The sequence below is a fragment of the Oncorhynchus clarkii genome, chromosome 12, assembly GCF_045791955.1.
Source record: "Oncorhynchus clarkii lewisi isolate Uvic-CL-2024 chromosome 12, UVic_Ocla_1.0, whole genome shotgun sequence".
Classification (NCBI taxonomy): domain Eukaryota; kingdom Metazoa; phylum Chordata; class Actinopteri; order Salmoniformes; family Salmonidae; genus Oncorhynchus; species Oncorhynchus clarkii.
Window position 1 is genome coordinate 49,494,966 of NC_092158.1, and position 21,208 is coordinate 49,516,173.

The following is a 21,208-nucleotide window of genomic DNA, read 5'->3' on the forward strand; positions in this document are numbered from 1 at the left end:
ATGTACAATATATAAAATACCTTAGATATATGCTTAGTTGCAGTCAAAACAGCTCATGAAAGTCTGTCAGTGGTATGAATACTTGGTAGAACTGTAAGACAGAAACCAGCTACCCTCTGAATGTACACATACTGTAGTGGTGTGTATTCCCCCGAAAAATAGTTTTACTGCAGATGGTATATAAATACCAGAATTCCTATAATGCCCTCCAATATTCTATATGTGCGACTTATGTGTCTTTGTTTGCGGTAACATTTGGTTTGAAGTCACTTTGAGGATTTGGGCATGCTTTTTGGAGCATCCTGCCATAGATCCTACCACTCCCATTGTGTCACTAGCAGCGATGCTGGCAGTGGGGTAAATAAAGAAGTAAAGTAAATAAAGAAAATTAAGCCATATTTTTTGTAATTATCTCAGGATCAATTGGTTAATTACTTTTTGTCAGTAAAATTAAGTATATTTCAAATGTTGGTGTACTGCCCATTTTTAAATTCATATTTATTTCAAAATTCGAAAAACTAAATAATACTACAACCAAATTAAGGTAAATCTGCTTTTTATTATTAGTGTGAATTGTACTTTGGGATAAAGCTGCACATTATTTAAGGGGACATTTATATTTTCGTTTGACAGAATATGCTAATTAATTGTACTTTTACTAAAATAATGGTCTGTTTTGGTAAAAAAAAAAAAAATATGATAATATAATGTACATGTCTAATTACACTGAGTGTACAAAACATTAGGAAAGGCTATGATCCCTTATTGATGTCAGCTGTTAAATCCAATTCAATCAGTATAGATGAAGGGGAGGAGACAGGTTAAAGAACCATGTTTAAGCCTTGAAACAATTGAGACATGGATTTTGTATCTGTGCCATTCAAAGGGTGAATGGGCAAGACAAAATATTGAATGAGGTATGGTGTACGGTTTGAGTGTATCAAGAACTGCAATACTGCTGGGTTTTTCACACTCAACAGTTTCCTGTGTGTATCAAGAAAGGTCCATCCCCCAAAGGACATCCAGCCAACTTGACACAACTGTGGGAAGCATTGTAGTCAGCATGGGTCAGCATCCCCGTGGAACACTTTTGACACCTTGTAGAGTTGACAAATGTAGGCTTTTCTGAGAGCAAAAGAGGATGCAACTCAATATTAGGAAGGTGTTCCAAAGGTTTTGTAAACTTAGTGTATGTTTTGATTAGAATTAAGTTTATATTTTACTATGATTGTTTCTTTTTCCCAATAGTTTCCTCTTGGGGTCAAAATGACCCTAGTTTGAAATCCATGTATGTTGGTAGCATGAGGATTAAGGGCAATAAAGTATTATATTCTATTCTACAGTGCCTTCGGAAAGTATTCATAACATTTGACTTTTTCCAAATTTTGTTAGGTTACAGCCTTATTCTAAAATTGATTGAATTGTTTTTTTTAACTTGTCAATCTACACACAATACCCCATAATGACAAATCCCCCCCCCCCCAGAAATGTAACATGTTTACTATCATATTTACATAAGTATTCAGATCCTGTATTTGCAGATCTCAAGCTCTGACAGGTTGGATGGATAGCATTACTGCATAGCTTTTTTAGGTCTCTCCAGATATATTCAATCGGGTTCAAGTCTGGGCTCTGGCTTGGCCACTCAAGGACATTCAGAGACTTGTTCCGAAGACACTCCTGCCTTGTCTGTGTGCTTAGGGTAATTGTCCTGTTGGAAACTGAACCTTCGCCCCAGTCTGAGGTCCTGAGAGCTCTGGAGCAAGTTTTCATCAAGGATCTCTCTGTACTTTGCTCCATTCATCTTTGCCTCAATCCTGACTAGTCTCCCGGTCCCTTCCGCTGAAAAACATCCCTATAGCATGATGCTGCCACCACCATGCTTCACCGTAGGGATGGTGCCAGGTTGCCTCCAGACGTGACGTTTGGCATTTGGTCCAAAGAGTCCAAGCTTAGTTTCATCGGACCAGAGAATCTTGTTTCTCATAGTCTGAAAGTCTTTAGGTGCATTTTGGCAAACTCCAAGCTGGCTGTCATGTGCCTTTTACAGTGGAGTAGTTTCCGTCTGGCCACTCTACCATAAAGGCATAATTGGTGGAGTGCTGCAGAGATGGTTGCCCTTCTGGAAGGTTCTCCCATCTCAAGAGAGGAACTCTGGAGCTCTGTCAGAGAGACCATCGGGTTCTTAGTCACCTCCCTGACCAGGGCCCTTCTCCCCCGATTGCTCAGCTCTAGGAAGAGTCTTGGTGGTTCCAAACTTCTTCCATTTAAGAATGATGCACGGCACTGTGTTCTTGGGGACTGTTAATGCTGCAGAAATGTTTTGGTACCCTTCCCCAGATCTGTGCCTCGACACTATCATGATTTCCAAATCATGTCCAATCAATTGAATTTATCAAAGGTGGACTCCAATCAAGTTGTAGAAACATATCAAGGATGACCAATGGAAACAGGATGCACCTGAGATCAATTGTAATTCTCATTGCAAAGGGTCTAAATAATTATGTAAATGTGATATTTAAGTTTTTTACATTTGCAAAAATGTCTAAAAAACAGTTTTTGCTTTGTCATTATGGAGTGTTGTGTGTAGATTGATGAGGAAAATAACTTTTTAATAAATTTTTGAATAAGGCTGTAACGTAACAAAATGTGGAAAAAGTCAAAGGGTCTGAATACGTTCCTAAGGCCCCGTATGTTTTTCTGTTCTGTTTCTATTCTTTTAAATTTTTGCATTCTATTCAATTCTATTATATCCTGTCCTATCCTCTACTGTTTTATTCTAACATTAATTATATTCAATTTTTACCGGTATTCTATTCAATTGTATTCTATAGCTTAGAAGGTGACAAATAAACTTTGATTTGATGTGACATTCATAATGGTATTGGTAGAAAATAATATATTTTAGATGGTCCACTGCTTTCAGTCTGTCGTATAGGCAATTCCACCCATGCAGTTTATGTTGATATTATTGAGTTATCATACACTTTTATGCTGTTTATTAAAGCAGTGGCTCAAGTTGCGTTGCAGACATTAAGGTGCTGCCAACACTCTCCTTTTGGTGAGAGTTAATTGTGATGGGCTTATATGAGGATTGGATGGGACTCGGCTGCAGTCTTGGGTTCAGAGACAAGCGTTTTATCACCTGCCTGACCTTTGACCTTTAACCCAACCTGACCTTTCGTGACCGTCCACAGGTGCTTAGCAATGACAACATCCTGACGCTCAAGGCGGTGAGGCAGGATGATGCTGGGAAGTACGTATGCCGGGCGGTGGTCCCCCGAGTTGGAGCTGGAGAAAAGGAAGTATCCCTCACTGTGAATGGTAAGTGCACTTCACATCAGGTTTAATGACAAATTAATTTCCAAGCTGGATCCCACTGGGCAAAGAAGTCAGTTCAATGTCTAATTTTAATTTACATTCGGTTGAGTTGTCCCCTAACATGAATTCAACATGAAATCAACAAAAAAAATTCACCATGTTATTGGATTTAGGTTAAAATAATAATTGGGACCAACATTTTTTTCTCATTTTGTCTGTCATAGTTGAAGTGTACCTATGATGAAAATTACAGGCCTCTCTCATCTTTTTAAGAGGGAGAACTTGCACAATTGGTGGCTGACTAAATACTTTTTTGCCCCACTGTATCTCTTTTACTGTTTAGAAATTAATGCAATTTATCTATCTAGTCCCCCCATGTGAAGGTGTCAAGTATGGTCAAATTCACTTATAGTGTATTGCGTTTATTCAAAACTGTAGTATTTGGTCCCATATTCCTCACACACAATGACTATATCAAGCTTCTGACTCTACAAACTTGTTGGATGAATTTGTAGTTTTGGTTGTGTTTCGGATTATGTTGTGTCCAATAAAAATGAATGTTAAATAATGTATTGTGTCAATTTGGAGTCACTTTTATTGTAAATAAGAATAGAATATGTTTCTGAACACTTCTACATAACTGTGGATGCCTCAATGATTACGGATAATCATGAATGAATCATGAATAATGATGAGTGAGAGAATTACAGATGCACAAAGATCATGTCACCAAAATATCATGTCACCATTACACAGGGGAGATTACATTATTTGGGTGGTATGATCTTTGTTCCTCTGTAACTTTTTCACTCATCAGTATACACAATTAATTCATTATTATCGATAAACATGGTAGCAATCACATTCATCTAAAAGTGTTCAGAAACATATTTTATATACAATAAAAGTGACTCCAAAATTACACAATACATCATTCAGTTCATATTGGGCAAATTAAATCTGAAACACAACCAAAACAAACTGCAAATGCATCCAACAAGTTTGTAGAGCGATAAGCTTGATGTGGTCATTGCATGCTAGGAATATGGCGCTAAATACTAAACCTTTGATTACTTTACACTTTAATAAACTATAGGTGAATTTGTCCAAATACTTCTTCAAATGGGGGAACTACATAAATAAAGTGCATTCATTTTTAAACAGTAAAACAGATATGTATGAAAATACCCTAAAATAAAAGGTGATGTTCTGTACTGTCGCCTCATATGAAACATTTGATCTTAAAATCCCCGGCTACAATAAATGCGGCCTCAGAATATGTGATTTGCAGTTTGCATAAAGTCCAGTTTAGTTCTCTGAGGGACGTCGTGGTATCTGCTTGAGAGGGAATATACACGGCTGTGACTATAACCGGAGAGAATTCTCTCAGGAGGTAATACGGTTGGCATTTGATTGTGAGGTATTCCAGGTTGGGTGAACAAAAGGACTTGAGTTTCTGTATGTTATCACAATCACACCATGAGTAGGGAATCATAAAACATACACCCGCGCCTTTCTTCTTCCCGGAGGGAGAAACAAAGTATGTTACAATCCCTGATATCTCTCTGGAAGGAGAGCCTCGCCCTAAGCTCCTCTACTTCATTATCCAGAGACTGAACATTAGCGAGTAATATATTCGGAAGCAGTGGATGGTGTGCACGCCTCCTGAGTCGGACTAGAAGTCCACTCCAAATACCTCTTCTCTGCAAGAGGTGTTTTGGAGCAGCCTCTGGAATAAGCAAAATTGCCCTCGGAGGTACGAAGAAAGGATCCAATTCGGGAAAGTCATATTCCTGGTCGTAAATGCTGGTGAGTTACCATCGCTCTGATATCCAAAAGTTCCTACCAGCTGTATGTAAAAACACACAAAAAATCTGGGGATAATAATGTAAGAAATAATACACAAAAAAAAGAAATACTGCAAAGTCGCTTAGGAGCTAGAAGCAGCGCTGACATGTGACTCACCACCTGGAATCGATCTTATGCAGCAAAATTTGAAATTGTGTTTTTTACATTAGATAAATGTAGAGACACAGAGCTGCAAAATTATATATCATGCGCTGCATTTGAGGAACAATGGAAAAGTAATTCTGCATTGAAATGTGATCAACTTGTAAACTCACTTTTGAGAAAATCGCCTTTCAATGTTTTGCTATCTAGTGAAGAGCACTTCTTCGTCTACACCCATTCAGCATCGTTCACACCCTCACCTTAAACCCACCCATCTTGTTTCACTCTCGAATCACACACTTGACGCTCTGAACGATGATTTTTTAACCTCTGGATAGCACGAAAACAGCCAAACCAGCTCTGCTGTCTATAATTTCATTATGCTTTCTTGCATACGTTTACTGACACTGACCATATTCAACGGGTTTTGTACACGCGTCACGTAATGTTAGCTAACGAGCCATCCAGCCAACGTTAGCTAGTTAAACAACAATTAACAGTGCCAACAATGCCACATTGCTGGGAGCTAACCAACCATGTTCAATGTTATCTAACTAGAACAGCAAACGGCTCTGGGAAACGAATTATAACATCAGTTAGGGAGCCAGCCAGCTAACCTTAGCTAGCTAGCTAACAATACATTTAGCTTGAAATTAAACCACTTTCAGTCAAAATTAGAAAACTTGTAATATCTAAAAATGTAGCTAGCTGACGCTAGACTATCTTACCTGTATACATCATTGTGCATGGACACGTCTCCCTGTCAGGAATGCCATGCCACGGTTGCCCTTAGTTTGAAGATGTAATCCGGAGACAGGTGTTTCCTCCATCGCTTTGGCTATCATACTCTAATTCCACTGATTTCTAAGCTTGATCCTCCAGAAAGTGGAAAGCCACACTTATGCAGCGCCACTACACAATAGCCTTTTAAAAATGCAGCGTTTGACAGGATTACCAACACAGACTGATGAGCTTCATTGGCAGACCAATTCGTAGTCCTCCCTTGGCATGTCCAACCCACTCATTATCTCAGCCAATCATAGCTAGTGCGAATGTTGCTCACTTTTTCTGTGGCTTAACAAACAAGGCTCAGAATTTAACAATTTTATTCGTATTTACAGATAGCTTACAAGTTTGTTATTAAATGCTGAGCTGTAATCAATGAACAATATTCTTACATAGGTATTCCTCTTATCCAGATGGGTTAGGGCAGTGTGATTGCGATTGCGTCGTCTGTGGACCTATTGGGGCGGTAAAACAATTGGAGTGGGTCTAGGGTGTCAGGTAGGGTGGAGGTGATATGATCCTTGGCTAGTCTCTCAAAGCACTTAATTATTACAGAAGTGAGTGCTATGGAGCGATAGTCGTTTAGCTCAGTTTCCTTAGCTTTCTTGGGAACAGGAACATTGGTGGCCCTCTTGAAGCATGTGGGATCAGCAGACTGGGATAGGGATTGATTGAATATGTCCGTAAACACAGCAGCCAGCTTGCCTGCGCATGTTCTGTGGACGTGGCTAGGGTTGCCGTCTAGGCAGACAACTTTGCGAGGGTTATCACGCTTCAATGTCTTACGTCAACCACGGAGAAGGAGATTCCAAAGCCGCGTCAGTGGCACTGTATTATCCTCAAAGTGGGCGAAGAAGGTGTTTAGCTTGTCCGGAAGCGAGACGTCGGTTTCCGCGATGTGGCTGGTTTCCCCCCTGTAGTCCGTGATTGTCTGTAGACCCTGCCACATACGTCTCGTGTCTGAGCCGTTGAATTGCGACTCCTCTTTGTTTCTGTACTGACGTTTTGCCTGTTTGGTTGCCTTATGGAGGGAATAACTACACTGCCTGTATTTGGCCATGTTCCCAGTCACCTTACCATAGTTAAATGCGGTGGCTCGCGCTTTCAGTTTTGAGCGAATGCTACCACCTATCCACCGCGACTGTGGAATCTCCTTCTCCGTGGTCGATGTAAGACATTTTAGCGTGATAACCCTCGCAAAGTTTCCGGACCAGACGGCATCCCTAGCCGCTTCCTCAGAGCATGTGCAGACCAGCTGACTGGAGTGTTTATGGACATATTCAATCTCTCCTTATCCCAGTGTGCTGTCCCAACTTGCTTCAAGATGTCCACCATTGTTCCTGTACCCAAGAAAGCAAAGGTAACTGAACTAAGTGACTATCACCCCGTAGCATTCACTTCTGTCATCATGAAGTGCTTTGAGAGGCTAGTTAAGGATCATATCACCTCTATCTTACCTGACACCCTAGACCCACTACAATTTGCTTACAGCTCCAATAGATCCACAGACAATGCAATCGCCATCGCACTGCACACTACCCTATCCTATCTGTACTAGAGCTCAGCATTCTTTTACTGAGGAGTGGCTTCCGTCTGGCCCCTCTACCATGAAGCCCTTATCGGTGGAGTGCCTCAGAGATGGTTGTCCTTCTGGAAGGTTTTCCCATCTCCACAGAGGAACTCTAGAGCTCTGTCAGAGAGACCATCGGGTGCTTTGTCACCTCCCTGACCAAGACCCTTCCCCCCGATTGCTCAGTTTGGCCGGGTGCCAGCTCTAGGAAGAGTCTTGGTGGTTCCAAACTTCTTCCATTTAAGAATGATGGATGCCGCTGTGTTCTTGAGGACCTTTTTTTAATACATTTTTTATTTCACCTTTATTTAAAACCAGGTAGGCCAATTGAGACCTGCGACCTGGCCAAGATAAGCAAAGCAGTGTGACACAAACAACAACAGAGTTACACATGAAATAAACAAATGTACAGTCGGTAACACATTAGAAAAAAGTCTATATACAGTGTGTGCAAATGGCGTGAGAAGGTAAGGCAATTGGGACCTTTAATGCTGCAAAAAAAACTTAAATTGTAATTTTTTCTCCCTCTCCCTTGCCAAGGAGGCCCTCTTATTGTCTGCTCTCATTGCAGGTTTAACCAGTCAATGAGAAAGAGTTCTGGAGGCATGTAGACAAACTGTTTTGATGTAATACAGTTCTGCTGTAGCAAAGCAATAAGAGAGAGAGGTTTGGCATGTATGAATTTCTCCTTCCTTATGAAGGAGGCTTATTCTCTCCTTGAAGCTTGTGTCAGGAAGTCCATTATTTGACGAACTGGAAAGGTGTAGCATTTGGCCAAAGGGTTTTCACGCTAAACCCACCCATCACCATCATTTATGAAAGGAGGCTGATTGGACAGGTTATGGTTAAGACTGATCTTGTAAAGTAAAACAATGGTGAAACAGAGCATATCAGTTTAGATTCCAGGCTGGTGAATCTTCAAATTCAATCACAAACAAGTAACACCCTCTCTCCTCTTCTCTTCTTTCATTTTTGCATTTACATTTGAGTCATTTAGCAGACACACTTATCCAAAGTGATTTACAGTTTCATCTTAAGATAGCTGGGTGAGAGAACCACATATTACAGTCATAGTAAGTACATTTTTCCTCAATTAAGAACATGCCGGTGCTAGTATGAAATGACAAGTGCGATAATTTTTTTCTCCTCCTCCCATCCCCTCCCCTTCTCCATTAAATACACCCACCCTGTCTACCTCCTCCGGTAGATCAGGGGAGCTGCTCCAAGGCTGAAGCTGGGAGATAAAGTCATCTAATAATAGCACTCATTTGCACTTCTCCATCCCTTATCAGATCTCTCTGACTCCCCACTCCCTGTGTGAATACATTTGGCTGTATAGAGAAGCCCATTTTGCACTGGAAAGTCACTCTCCCTCAGAAAAAACTGTTTTTTGTTCCTCTCCATATTTTTTACTACTACTACTACTACTACTAATAATAATAATAGTACATTTAATTTGTATAGCGCTTTTCATTACAGAGCTATCTCAAAGCTAAATAAAAGGTATACATAAAAACAACATACATTTAAATCAAGGCAGATAAAATAGCAATAGTGTAGCAATAGTGTTAAATACATTTTAGATTGGGGCTAGGACTATGAAAAAGATAGTTTGTGGAAGAAGGTTTTAAGGCCCGTTTTAAAAGTTCTGAGTGTTGGATCCTCTCTCAGATGGTCAGGGAAAGCATTCCATAGGCAAGGGACAAGGGAGCAGAAGGCTGTGTCCCGCATACTTCGGAGACATGTCTTGCGGACTTGAAGCAGTAGGGAGTAAGTAGCTGGAGAGGAGAGTGCGAGTGCGAGATAGCTCGTGATTGAGATAGGGTTGCTGATGTGGGTGGGGCTCAATCCATTCAAGTCTTTAAATACAAGCATGAGAATTTTGAAGTCAATGCTTTAGTGATATGATCTGACTTCTTGTCATCCTAGAGAAGATGAAGGCATGGATGAGTTTCTCTGCATCTAGAGGGGAGAGTGATGCTATGAACCGGGCAAAGTTTTAAAGTGGAAAAATTATGTTTCACATATTGTTTTTTTGTGGGCATCAAAGGACTTCAAAGGACAGGATCAAACTTGACACCTACGTTTAAGATGACAGAGGACAGGGGGATGGCCTGGCCGTTGATTGTAGGGCAGATGTTTCCAGCACTAGTGACCAATTTGGGTGTCCCAATAAGCACAGCCTCAGTCTTGATGCCCTGATGTCCTCTAGGCAGCTGCTGAGTTTTGCTACGGCAAAGATTGTTTCTAGTTTGGTGTTAATGTAGACCTGGGTATCGTCAGCATAGCAGTGGAAGTTGATGTCATAATCTCTGAGGATTTGTCCGAGAGGGAGTATGTAAATTAAAAACAGGCTAGGCCCCAGCGCTGACCTCTTTGGGACACCACATGTGACAGCAGACTCCTTTGATCTGGACTCTACAATAGTAATGTATTGCTTCCTAATGGAGAGGTAGGGGAGAACCAGTTCAGAGCTATTCCAGAGACAGCAGTGTGCTCTCTGAGATACCACAGGAGGACACTGTGGTCTATGGTGTAAAAAGCAGCACTGAGATCTAAGAGGAGGAGGATGCTAGGAGATCCAGAATCAACAGCCATCAATCAGTAGGTCATTGGTAACTTTAACCAGAGCTGTTTCGGGTGCTGTGCAAGGGCCAGAAGCCAGACTGGAAAACCTTGTACAATTGGTTAGATGATAGATGTGATTGAAGCTGGCTTGCAACCACTTTCTCAAGTGCTTTTGATAGGAAGGGGAGGTTGGAGATGGACCTGGATAGGATGCCCTGGTCAAGGTTGGGTTTATTCAGTAAGGGGGTGACTGGAGCTGTTTTGAAAATCTATGGTACCTCTCCCATCAGCAGGGAATTGTTGATCAGTTTGGTGCCAAACATAAGCAGGCTAGATTAGCAGGTTCTGAGTAGGGATGTAGGTATAGGGTCAAGGGAGCAAGTGGGGGCCTTTATTTTAGAGATGATTGACTCCCCAACAGCAGATGTGACTTCTGTAAAGTTGCTGAAGGGAGGGGCAGTCTGAGTTGGGGTTTCAGGAGGTGGGGTGCAGGCCATCTTAGAGGCTTTGATGTTTGTCCTGATGGTGTCAATCTTTGTCTTGACAAAATCTGAGTAGCTCTTGCACTGCTCAAATGAGGCTGCAATAGAGCATGTGTTTGCAAGGTTGAAAAGGCAGTTGATGATAGAGAACAGGGTTCTGGGGTTACCTTTGTTATTGTCAATCATGGCAGAGTAGAAAGCTGATCGTGCTGCTTTTAAGCAGAACCTGGTAGTCTTTATAGGCCAATCGGTGGACAGTGAGGCCCTCCTTTCTCCAAAGTCGCTGGGGGCGATGAGTCTTCATTCTGCGCAGTGAACCAAGGAGATGACCTCTGGGGCAAGGATGTTCAGCGTATTACTCAGAGTGCTGTTATACGGATTGACCATGTCATCGAGGACCAGTTCACTGTAGTCAGATGTGTTCCTGAAAGAGGGATGGGTTAAGTTTCTTCAGGTTGCGGAATTTAAAGGTCCTCTTTGGGCAGTGGAGAGGAGTTGGAGCGGTCAGAGGCAGTGTCACAACCTTGTGGTCAGAGAAGCGTAGCTCAATGACACCCAAGTCAGAGGCAGGGACATCGCCAGTGATAATGAGGTCAGAGGATTTGGGCTGGAACATTTACATGTTGCACAAGGTTTAGACGGGGGGAAAATAGACAGTTCTGTTGTTTTAGAGTGTACAACATTCTGCAGGAATGCAGTTGCAAGAATAGCAGCCATTTTAGGAATGCAATGGTAACTGTAATTGGTAGCTGTGGTGGACAAATAAAACAGTATGTGGACGAGGCTGTCATTTATATTATGATGATACTACTTCTGCTAAAAAGCATTACAAACTACAATAATTACCTGAAAAAAAATAATTGTTACTTCAAAAGAAGGCAGGTATTATTTCCTCCTCCCTTTATTTTACTTCTATTGATGCCTGTTTTGCTTCTGTAAACAGTGACACAGAATTCAGGCCCCTTGGTTTTGTTGAGTGAAATGCTGCTGTAGTTGAACAGAATTATTTTTTGTTGTTGTTATTCTCATAGTCAGCAGTTCTGGAATTAGCAAGAGCTCCTTGAGTTGAGAGTTGGGAGTTGGGAGTCTATCATCGTCACCATGTGTTAGTCAAAGGTCACACATTTCAAAGGTTTCCTTTCACAGGCGCAGGAGAAGAAATAGAACTAACGCACAGGACAGCAAACTGGAATATGACTTAATTTTCTCTAGCCCTTAATCTAACCCTTCCTCTGTCCTCTGCTGTCCACCCCCTTCCCTCCAACCCTTCTACATTTCTTAGTCTCTTTCTTTGCCTTTTAGCAATAAAAAAAAAACAGTTTTTCATCATGCCGGGAATCTCACCCTAAAAAAACAAATTAGTATCATCATGAATAATTGCTCATCTCCATTTTACTGTAAACTCAAATCTATTATAATGCCTATGCCCTTCGCCGTCCCCCGCCGCGGCGCCGTTAAAGTGTGCCTTCTGATAGGCCAGTGATATATGTCAGTGTTTTATTGGAGTGATTGACTGGTTTTCCCTTGGCTTTGCTGTAGGTCCTCCCACTATCTCCAGCACCCAGACCCAGCAAGCCCTCTATGGGGAGAAGGGGCAGATCAAGTGTTTCATCCGCAGCACTCCTCCTCCCGACCGCATTGTGAGTCACTCATCCCTCCTTCTTTCTAAAAACATTCATTTTAGAGACTGATTTCCTGAAGTTATATACTCTTGCGAAATACAGTGCCTTCAGAAAGTATTCACACTCCTTGAATTTCTACATATTTTGTTGTGTCACAGAGTGGGATTAAAATGGATTTGTCTTTTTTAATGGAATTACTGGAAAATTAAACACTAGTATACAGTATCTTGATTAGATAAGTATTCAACCTGAGTCAATACCTTAGATTCACCATTGGCAGAAATTACAGCTGTGAGTCTATCTGGGTAAGAGCATTGCACACCTGGATTATAAAACATTTGCCCATTATTGTTTAAAAAAATCTTCAAGCTCTGTCAAGTTGGTTGTTGATCATTGCTACACACAATTTTCAAGTCTTGCCGTAGATTTTCAAGCCAATTTAAGTTAAACTGTAAATTAGGCCAATCAGGAACATTCAATGTCATCTTGAAAGCAACTCCAGTGTATATTTGGACTTGAGTTTTAGGTAATTGTCCTGCTGAAGGGGAATTTGTCTCCCAGTATCTGTTGGAAAGCAAACTGAACCATGATGCAGCCACCATCATGCTTGAAAATACGAAGAAGAATGGTACTCAGTGATGTGTTGTCTTGGATTTGCACCAAACACAACCTTTTGTATTCAGCACATAATTTATTTCTTAGCCACATTTTCTGTACTATTACATTAGTGCCTTATTGCAAACAGGATGCATGTTTTGGAATATTTTTATTCTGTACAGGCTTCCTTCTTTCCACTAAGTAATTTACAGTATGTTAGTATTGTGGCGTAACTACAATGTTTTTGATCCATCCACAGTTAGCGCCTATCACAACCATTAAACTCTGTAAATGTTTTAAAATCACCATTGGACTCATGGTGAAATCCCTGGGCGAAACCATCCAAACTGTATTTAATTACTGCACCATGCTTAAAGGGATTTTCAATATCTTTTTTTTTTTTTTTTTACCCATCTACCAATAGGTAGATCTTTGTGAACCATTGGAAAACCTCCCTGGTCTTTGTAATTGAATCTGTGCTTGAAATGTGTGGAGTACAGAGATGGGGCAGTCATTTAAAAATATTTTTAAACATTATTATTACACACAGAGTGAGTCCATTAAACTTATTGTGTGACCTGTTAAGCACATTTATACTCCTGAACTTATTTAGGCTTGCCATAACAAAAGGGTTGAATACCTCTTCACTCTAAAGATTTCAGCTTTTCATTTTGTATTAATTTATAAACATTTCTAAAAACATAATTCCACTTTGACATAATGGGGTATCGTTTGTAGATCAGTGACACAAAATATAAATGTCATCAATTTTAAATTCAGGCTGTACCACAACAAAACGTGAAAAAAGTCAAGGGGTGTGAATACTTTCTGAAGGCAATGTAAGTTAAAAAGTAGTTTAACTTTGACATTTAAATATGGTGTGTAATGCATTTTGACATCAGTATCTTCTTAAAGGGATCGTCCAAATGACACATTTACTTATTGGCTTCCTTAGCATTCCACAGCATGGATTGTCCTCTTACCTTGTAGACTGCTTACAGAGTAAGGAAACTAATATGGCATTTTGTAATTTGGGATAACTATCCCTTTAAGGCAGTGCAAACCAAGTGAATGAGGGAGATAGGAAAGTAGGTCATGTGAGGACAACCCTGAGGAATTTGCGTAGACTAATCAAGAATATCCTAATGAATATCCTATCCTAAGGTAAACAAGAGGGCGTAGTGGTCCACAGAGAAAGAACTCATAGATATGTATGCTAGCAATGGAATACATCAAGGGAAGTGAAGGCAAGTGAATTGAAAATTAGAAGTCAGTCATCCTCATTTAGATAACAGCAGAATACCAAGCCGTTCCACAGCGGAAATGGGGGAATTCATCCCAACCCTGACCTATACTAATATGTTTCCTGTTCTGAGTGAAAGTTCAATCTAAATATGCTCTCTATGCCATGTGGCTCTATGTCACCATGTCACAACAGAAGAGGTTTAATGGCCCCAATTTAAGAAATCAGAGGAGTGATTGGTATGATTCTGTCTGCATCCCAAATGGCAACCTATTCCCTATGCAGTGCACTACTTTAAGACCAGGGCCCATTGTCACAACTAGAGAAATATATAGACTTAAAAAAATGCTGGGTCAATAATGACCCAATTCTGTAACCCAGTGCTGGATCACTATAGTACATACCCAGTACTGGGTTATTTTGATTTACTTTCTTTGTCCCAACAGTGGTAATTATTTGTACTATTTTGCTGGGTTATTGTTATTCATGTCTTTTTGACCTAGCAGTCGATTATTTCTTAATTTATTGCTGGGTTATCATTATTTCGATTTGTCTTTCCGGAGCAGTGGTTCATTTCTTAGTTTCTTGCTGCGTAATTTTTTAAAACCTTCTCTGTTACAGAATCTGCAAATTTTCTAAAAATACAAACAATAACAATGTTAAAACATTACTACACAGTCTGTGAAATTGTTGAAGTGACAGAAGCCAAACATGACAAATTGTAGACAAATTGGCCCCCCAAAAATTCAGCTATTAATTTCAGCTACAAAATGAATCCAATGCAAAAGATAAACAATAAATAAAGAACACACAAATAAACAAAAGCTTTGAAAGTACAGTCCATAATTTGAAAATCACAGCAGCCCAACCAGTTAAAGCTGAGGAATGGGGCTGAAGAAGAGTAACCACTTTACCCTCTACTCCCCCAAACCCTAACAGCAGTGGTGTAGTAGAGGGTATATGCCGTATCAATTATTAAGGCATATGGAACAGATCAGAATGTTTAGTTAAAAATGTTGATAAACTTTTATTTAGTCACATTCTAGGTGCAGCAATATGCACACGGCAGAAGGCCTAGGCGCGAAGGTTTCAAAATGCAATTTGCGTGAAAACACTTTTCTAAAATGCACATGCAAGCAGTTTCATGGACAGAGACGAACATGTCTGTTAGAAATTTAAAAAAGAGGGGAGATCTAAAGATGCATCCAAGGATGCAACAACAATTATGTGACTAGGTTAATGCGCTTGCCTGCACACTTTAATTAAAAGTTAACTACCCTAAAAAAATCTATACTTCTTAGATTTCTCCCTTTCCTCAAAAGTGGTCTCCTGATGTGTTTTAAGCATTGTTATGAACTTAGAACATCCAATTTACTTGTTTTTCTATGAAAAGAGATATACATTTTTTTTTAATCATCAGAAACCTGTGAATTTCTGATTCAGTTGACAGCTTCATTTATAGGTTCGAAGGGCGTGCCGTTTGGAAACATTTAGGCAACATTTGAGTATACCCACTCATTCAGGCACCACTACATTCCATGTAACAATATTTAACATGATTTTATGTAAAACAACTACAATGAAACAATGTCTTCTGACCTAGAGCCTACCCATTCCTGATGGTGAATGCCAGGGAGTAGAAGTGATTGTCCTCAAGAGTCAGAACAAAGGGTTCGGATGTCATGTTATTTTTGTCGCCTGGCAGAATATTCAGCCATATTGGTTCCAACCTGAGGATTGGAGAATATGACTCTAAAATGTTAAACAATAATCGAGACACACATGGCACTAAGTTGGCTAGCTAGCTAGCTACTTGATGTAAAACGATACACCACACAATAGGCCTACAGAAGAAAAGCTTTCCTAGCTAGACCCAGTATTTTGATCATATACACAGATGATCTACCTATGCTATCTATGCTACCTATCTACCTATGCTTTATTTTTATATATATATTTTTTTTAAGCTCAAATTTGATCTGATAATTATTTTTGATAGATCTAAAAGGTGATTATTATTTTTTTGCACATTTGCGAGGCATTGGAAAACCTCCCTGGTCTTTGTGGTTGAATCTATGTTTGAAATGTACTGCTTGACTGAAGGACCTCACAGATAATTGCATGTGTGGGGTACAGAGATGAGGTAGTCAATCAAAAATCATGCTAAACAATAAACACAGAGTCCATGCAACTTAGTAGGTGACTTGTTAAGCACATGTTTACTCTTTACTATTTAGGCTGGTCATAACAAAGGGGTTGAATACTTATTGACTCAAGACATTTCAGCTTTTCATTTTTCATGAATAAAAATGTAAAATTACAAACGATGACAGTATTGGGTATTGTGTTTAGGCCAGTGACACAAAATCTCAATTTAATCAATTTTAAATTCAGACTGCAACACAACCAAATGTGGGAAAGTATGAGGTGTGAATACTTTGGAAGGCACTGTATTTCTAAATTGTATCTTCTTAAATTCTGATTTTAAATATAATGCTATCCTTAACCCTAACCTTAACCACACTGCTAACCTTATGCCTAACCCTAGGCTTAAATAAAACATTTTTAGTATAGACAATTTTGACTTTGTGGCTATGGTAACTAGAGACAACTGTTAGAAAACGTTAGCTAAGTAGCTATCTAGCTAATGCTCGACCTAGCATGCATGGGGTTGCTAGCTAACATAATTATGATAGCTAGGTCTATTTGACCTGAATGGATAATTAGTAACCTTACTCACAGTTTTACATCAGCCACAACGCCTTAGCCATTTGTCAGACCAAAAGTAATTCCACTCAGCATCAGCTGCGCTGGTAGACTTGCTACAGTTGCAACAGTCCTAATTCACAAGTTTAAAAAAATATCTTTGATCTTCTGGATTTGGTGGGAGAATCAACCCACTCACTGGGTCATATCTCAATAACTGAACATCAATAAACCAGCATCAACAACCCAACCTTGCTCTTTTTAACAACCCAACTTAGTGACTGGAAACCAGTAAATGGGTCAACCAAACAACCCAGCATTTTTTTAAGTGTAGGGAATAGGGTGCCATTAGGACATAACCCGTGACTTTGTATTGCAGATAGAAGTGGACAGTCATTAAACCCAACCCAAAGGCTCGTTATACTTTTTTATCTTTAATAGGTTTTGTTGGTTGGTTTCTGTCAGGTGCCGGTGTGTTGTGAATGTGCGATTGTGGGTGCGTGCCTCGATGCCTGTGTGTGTGTGGTGCGTGCATATATGGCTGTGTTACGGTGTGCTTGTGTCCCCATCTGTAACGTATAATTCTCACAGTTTTTTCTGCCAAAGGCCTGGTCGTGGAAGGAGACAGTCTTGGAGTCAGGGACGTCTGGCCGATACACCGTGGAGACGGTGAGCACCGAGGAGGGGGTGATCTCCACCCTCACCATGAGTAACATCGTCCCTGCTGACTTCCAGACCATCTACAACTGCACTGCCTGGAACAGCTTTGGGTCCGACACAGAGATCATTACACTGAAGGAACAAGGTACACAAACTCCCTTTGTACCACTTCAATCAATTCCTCATTCAATCAATGGCAGATGTGTATAAAGATGCCAGCTTTCATGCACTTACCATAAATGCCTTGTTTGCTAAGTTTGCGATGTTATAGCTTTCTCTCTGTTGTTCTAAAGTGTAACCACACTGTGTTTTCTCAGAATGTTTACGCAGTTGTCATGAGCCAAAGACACGACACAGTGGACACGTGTGTTTTTGTATCAAACGGTGTGGTCTGTGTTGGTACATGTATGTGGCTGAGAGAGTATGGTTTTGAGACAGAGATTTGGGATCTGAGAGAAAGTGGGTAAATTAAAGCGAGAGACAGAGAGAAGAAGAAAGTTTGTGTGTTTTGTGGAAGTACAGTTATGCCTAGGAGAGTAAGGATATTGCCGTGATCACTTCAAGCATGAGGGCAATGACTTCGTGATAAGCCTTTTACTTGGGTAAATGTCAACAATTTAAATCTGTAACGGCATCCAATTTGTAATCTAATTTACGACACCTCAATTGGTTAAAGCTTCAAATATAATTTATTTGAAATATTTATTCTAAATGAGATGATGTTCTCTCATTTATTTCCCCCTTTTTATTAGGTCTCTTCCTTCTAAAGTACTAAACTATCTGTTTTCAAAGGGATCATGGAAATTCCAATTCTGTAACAATTAATTTCAATGGAGGATCTTACTGGAGACAACCTTGCTCTTAAAGTGAATTAATTAACTAGACCTCGACTAGCCACAGGCTTATACACTCATCTTTAAGACAACTCCGTTCAACCAATCAACCCCTGAAGCCTATGAACTTATTCACAACATTTAGAACATCACTTGTTATAAAGTGGTAAACCTCTCAGCCATTTGAAGTAAATGTGCATAATGGGTGTCAAGTGTCAGTGCTGTAAATGGTACTGTAAAAGGTTTTCAAAGTTTGCCATTCGCGAGTAACATTCGCCTTTGCATTAGGAACACCTTCCTAATATTGAGTTGCACTGCCTTTTGTCCTCAGAACAGCCTCAATGCGTCGGGGCATGGACTACAAGCTATTGAAAAGCATTCCTAAGGGATGCTAGCCCAAGTTGACTCCAGTGCTTCCCGCAGTTGTGTCAAGTTGGCTGGATGTCCTTTGGGTGGTGGACCATTCTTAATACACAAGGGAAACTGTTGAGAGTGAAAAACCAAGCAACATTGCAGTTCTTGACACACTGAAACCGATGCGCATGGCACCTATTACCATATCCTGTTCAAAGGCACTTCAATCTTTTGTCTTGCCCAATCACGTTCTAAACGGCACACATACACAATCCATGTCTCAATTGTCTTAAGGCTTAAAAATCCTTCTTTATTAACCTCTCTCCTTCATCTACACTGATTGACGTGGATTTAACAGGTGACACCAATAAGTGATCATAGCTTTCACCTGGATTCACCTGGTCAGTTTATGTCAGTGGTTCCCAACTCCGGTCCTCATATACCCCACCAGTACCTTTTGATTGTAGCCCTGAACAAGTGCACCTGATTAAACTTGTCAACTAACCATCAGGCCATCAATAAATTAATCATCAGGTATGTTTTTCCGGGGCTACAACAACAATGTGTGCTGTTGGGTGTACTCAAGAACTCGATTTGGGAACTATTGGTATTTGACATGGAAGAGCAGTTTCTAACGTTTTGTACACTCAGTGTATATGACATGATGTAAGACTACTGTGGTTCAAAACAATGTGTCCCTTGATTTTTATTCATTGTATTTATTGTATGACTGAACCACCCTGTACGGTGTCCATATCAGCCTCAGTCTCATCAGGACTTCTAACATTGACACCGTACCAATGTCTTTCCTCCATGTTTTCTCAGAGTCCCTCCGATTGGCTATAATCATAGGAGTGGCTGTGGGAGCCTTCCTTGCCCTCATTGTTCTCATGGGCACATTGGGTGCCTTCTGCTGTGCTCGCTTCCAGAGGAGTAAGTGCATTTTGAAACCCTATGCTTTCTGGGACAGCCAAAGAGTTAATTAAAACACCCTTGGTTTCACAGTAAAAGGGTTCAGTTGACGCTCTTAGTTTCACAGTCAAACATGTTTTTTTACATGTTATGTAGTGCTTAATATGAGTCCCATTGGAATGTTAAGCTTCATGGTTTTAGGATATCAACTCAAGAAATCCTTTGAGATGGGACATAAAGCTGAAACTATGGTACTTCTATTTCCCTCCCTTTTTATCAAATCTATTGCAAAGTGCACATTTATGGACCTAAAAAGCTGATAGTTAATCTGCAGCCAGACTCTAACATAATACTTATTGCTTGAAGCCGTCTGGTGCCCAAAAGCAATATCCTTATCTGATTTAAAGCCCATCCTATACAGTGGGGTGTCAAGATACAGCACACAGATATCTGATCAATGTAGACTGTTGCTGTTGCTGTTGTTTACAACAGAAGACATTCAGTGTAGAGATACAGCCCACAGATATCTGGTCAATGCTATCTGCTGCTAACCATGTTGTTGTTGTTTACCCCAGAAGATGTTCACCTCGTCATGTCCTCCCTACCCGTCTCCATTGCCTCTTGCCAGAGAGACCTTGCAGGCAAAATGAAAACCGAGAGTAAGTCACCTTTGTATATAGGTCCCTCCAGGATACTGCAATTCCCTGCATATTATGCGAGGGCTTGCTAATTTGACCAATCACTGCATCTTTTCCTCATAAATCAGTCAAATCAGTGCAATATTATCACATAAAATTGACCCATCACCGCAGTACAAATAGAAGACTGGCAATTTCAACCAATCACTGCACATTTACCGCATATGGTTCAATCAAGCCACAAGTCAACAAACTTTTTCCCTCTGCAGCACATTTTCGCAACAAATTTGACAATCATTGCATATTGCCATGCAAAATGTCAGAACTAAAATGTCCGTAAACATCACACAAAACCCCAGCTTAATCCTGGAGGGACTGGTATATATGATTGTATATGATTTTACAATGTCAGTGGCTGTCGATAAAGCAATTAGGTTTATTTCACTAGTACCATGCATACATGCTACATACATAAATATCCATGTGATTAATGTCCATGAACGACCGCAATCACTGCTGTCTGTTTACAGAATAAGAAGCCTGCCAACATAAGGATGGGATTGTACAGTATTGGATAATCACCAATTTCAGTGACACTCTAGTAAACAGTCAGTGCCCTATATAAGGTATATAACACATAAATAAGCAGCACGACACCTTTATAATCTAAACATAAATGCTTCAAGCTCCCATCAAGATATCTGAGCAGCTTTTGAGGCCGTACAAATGTGGTATGATCTAGTGCCAGTTGACTTATGTCAGTGGTGCCCATCAGTTTCCCTGTCTCTCTCCAGATCTCAAAGGAGTGGTTTCGGCAAAAAACGACATCCGGGTGGAGATTGTTCACAAGGATCACAACGCAGCTCGTGAAACAGAGGAGCATACAGCCATCAAGCAGATAATGGTAAATTGAATGCTACACTACCTCATCTCTCCTCTCTGCACGTAATATGAGAGTTCATCGAT

The 21,208-nt window shown here is 40.2% G+C and overlaps 1 protein-coding gene across 1 annotated transcript in view; it reads left to right on the plus strand.

The window, feature by feature from the left end:
• Positions 1-21,208, plus strand: part of LOC139422065 (kin of IRRE-like protein 3) — a 274,299-nt gene that overhangs the window by 239,128 nt on the left and 13,963 nt on the right. The window contains exons 9-14 of the mRNA XM_071173211.1: positions 3,198-3,324; positions 12,217-12,317; positions 17,452-17,650; positions 19,518-19,625; positions 20,180-20,263; positions 21,037-21,146. Of these exons, the coding sequence (XP_071029312.1) occupies positions 3,198-3,324; positions 12,217-12,317; positions 17,452-17,650; positions 19,518-19,625; positions 20,180-20,263; positions 21,037-21,146 (729 nt within the window). The remainder of the gene's footprint in view (positions 1-3,197; positions 3,325-12,216; positions 12,318-17,451; positions 17,651-19,517; positions 19,626-20,179; positions 20,264-21,036; positions 21,147-21,208) is intronic.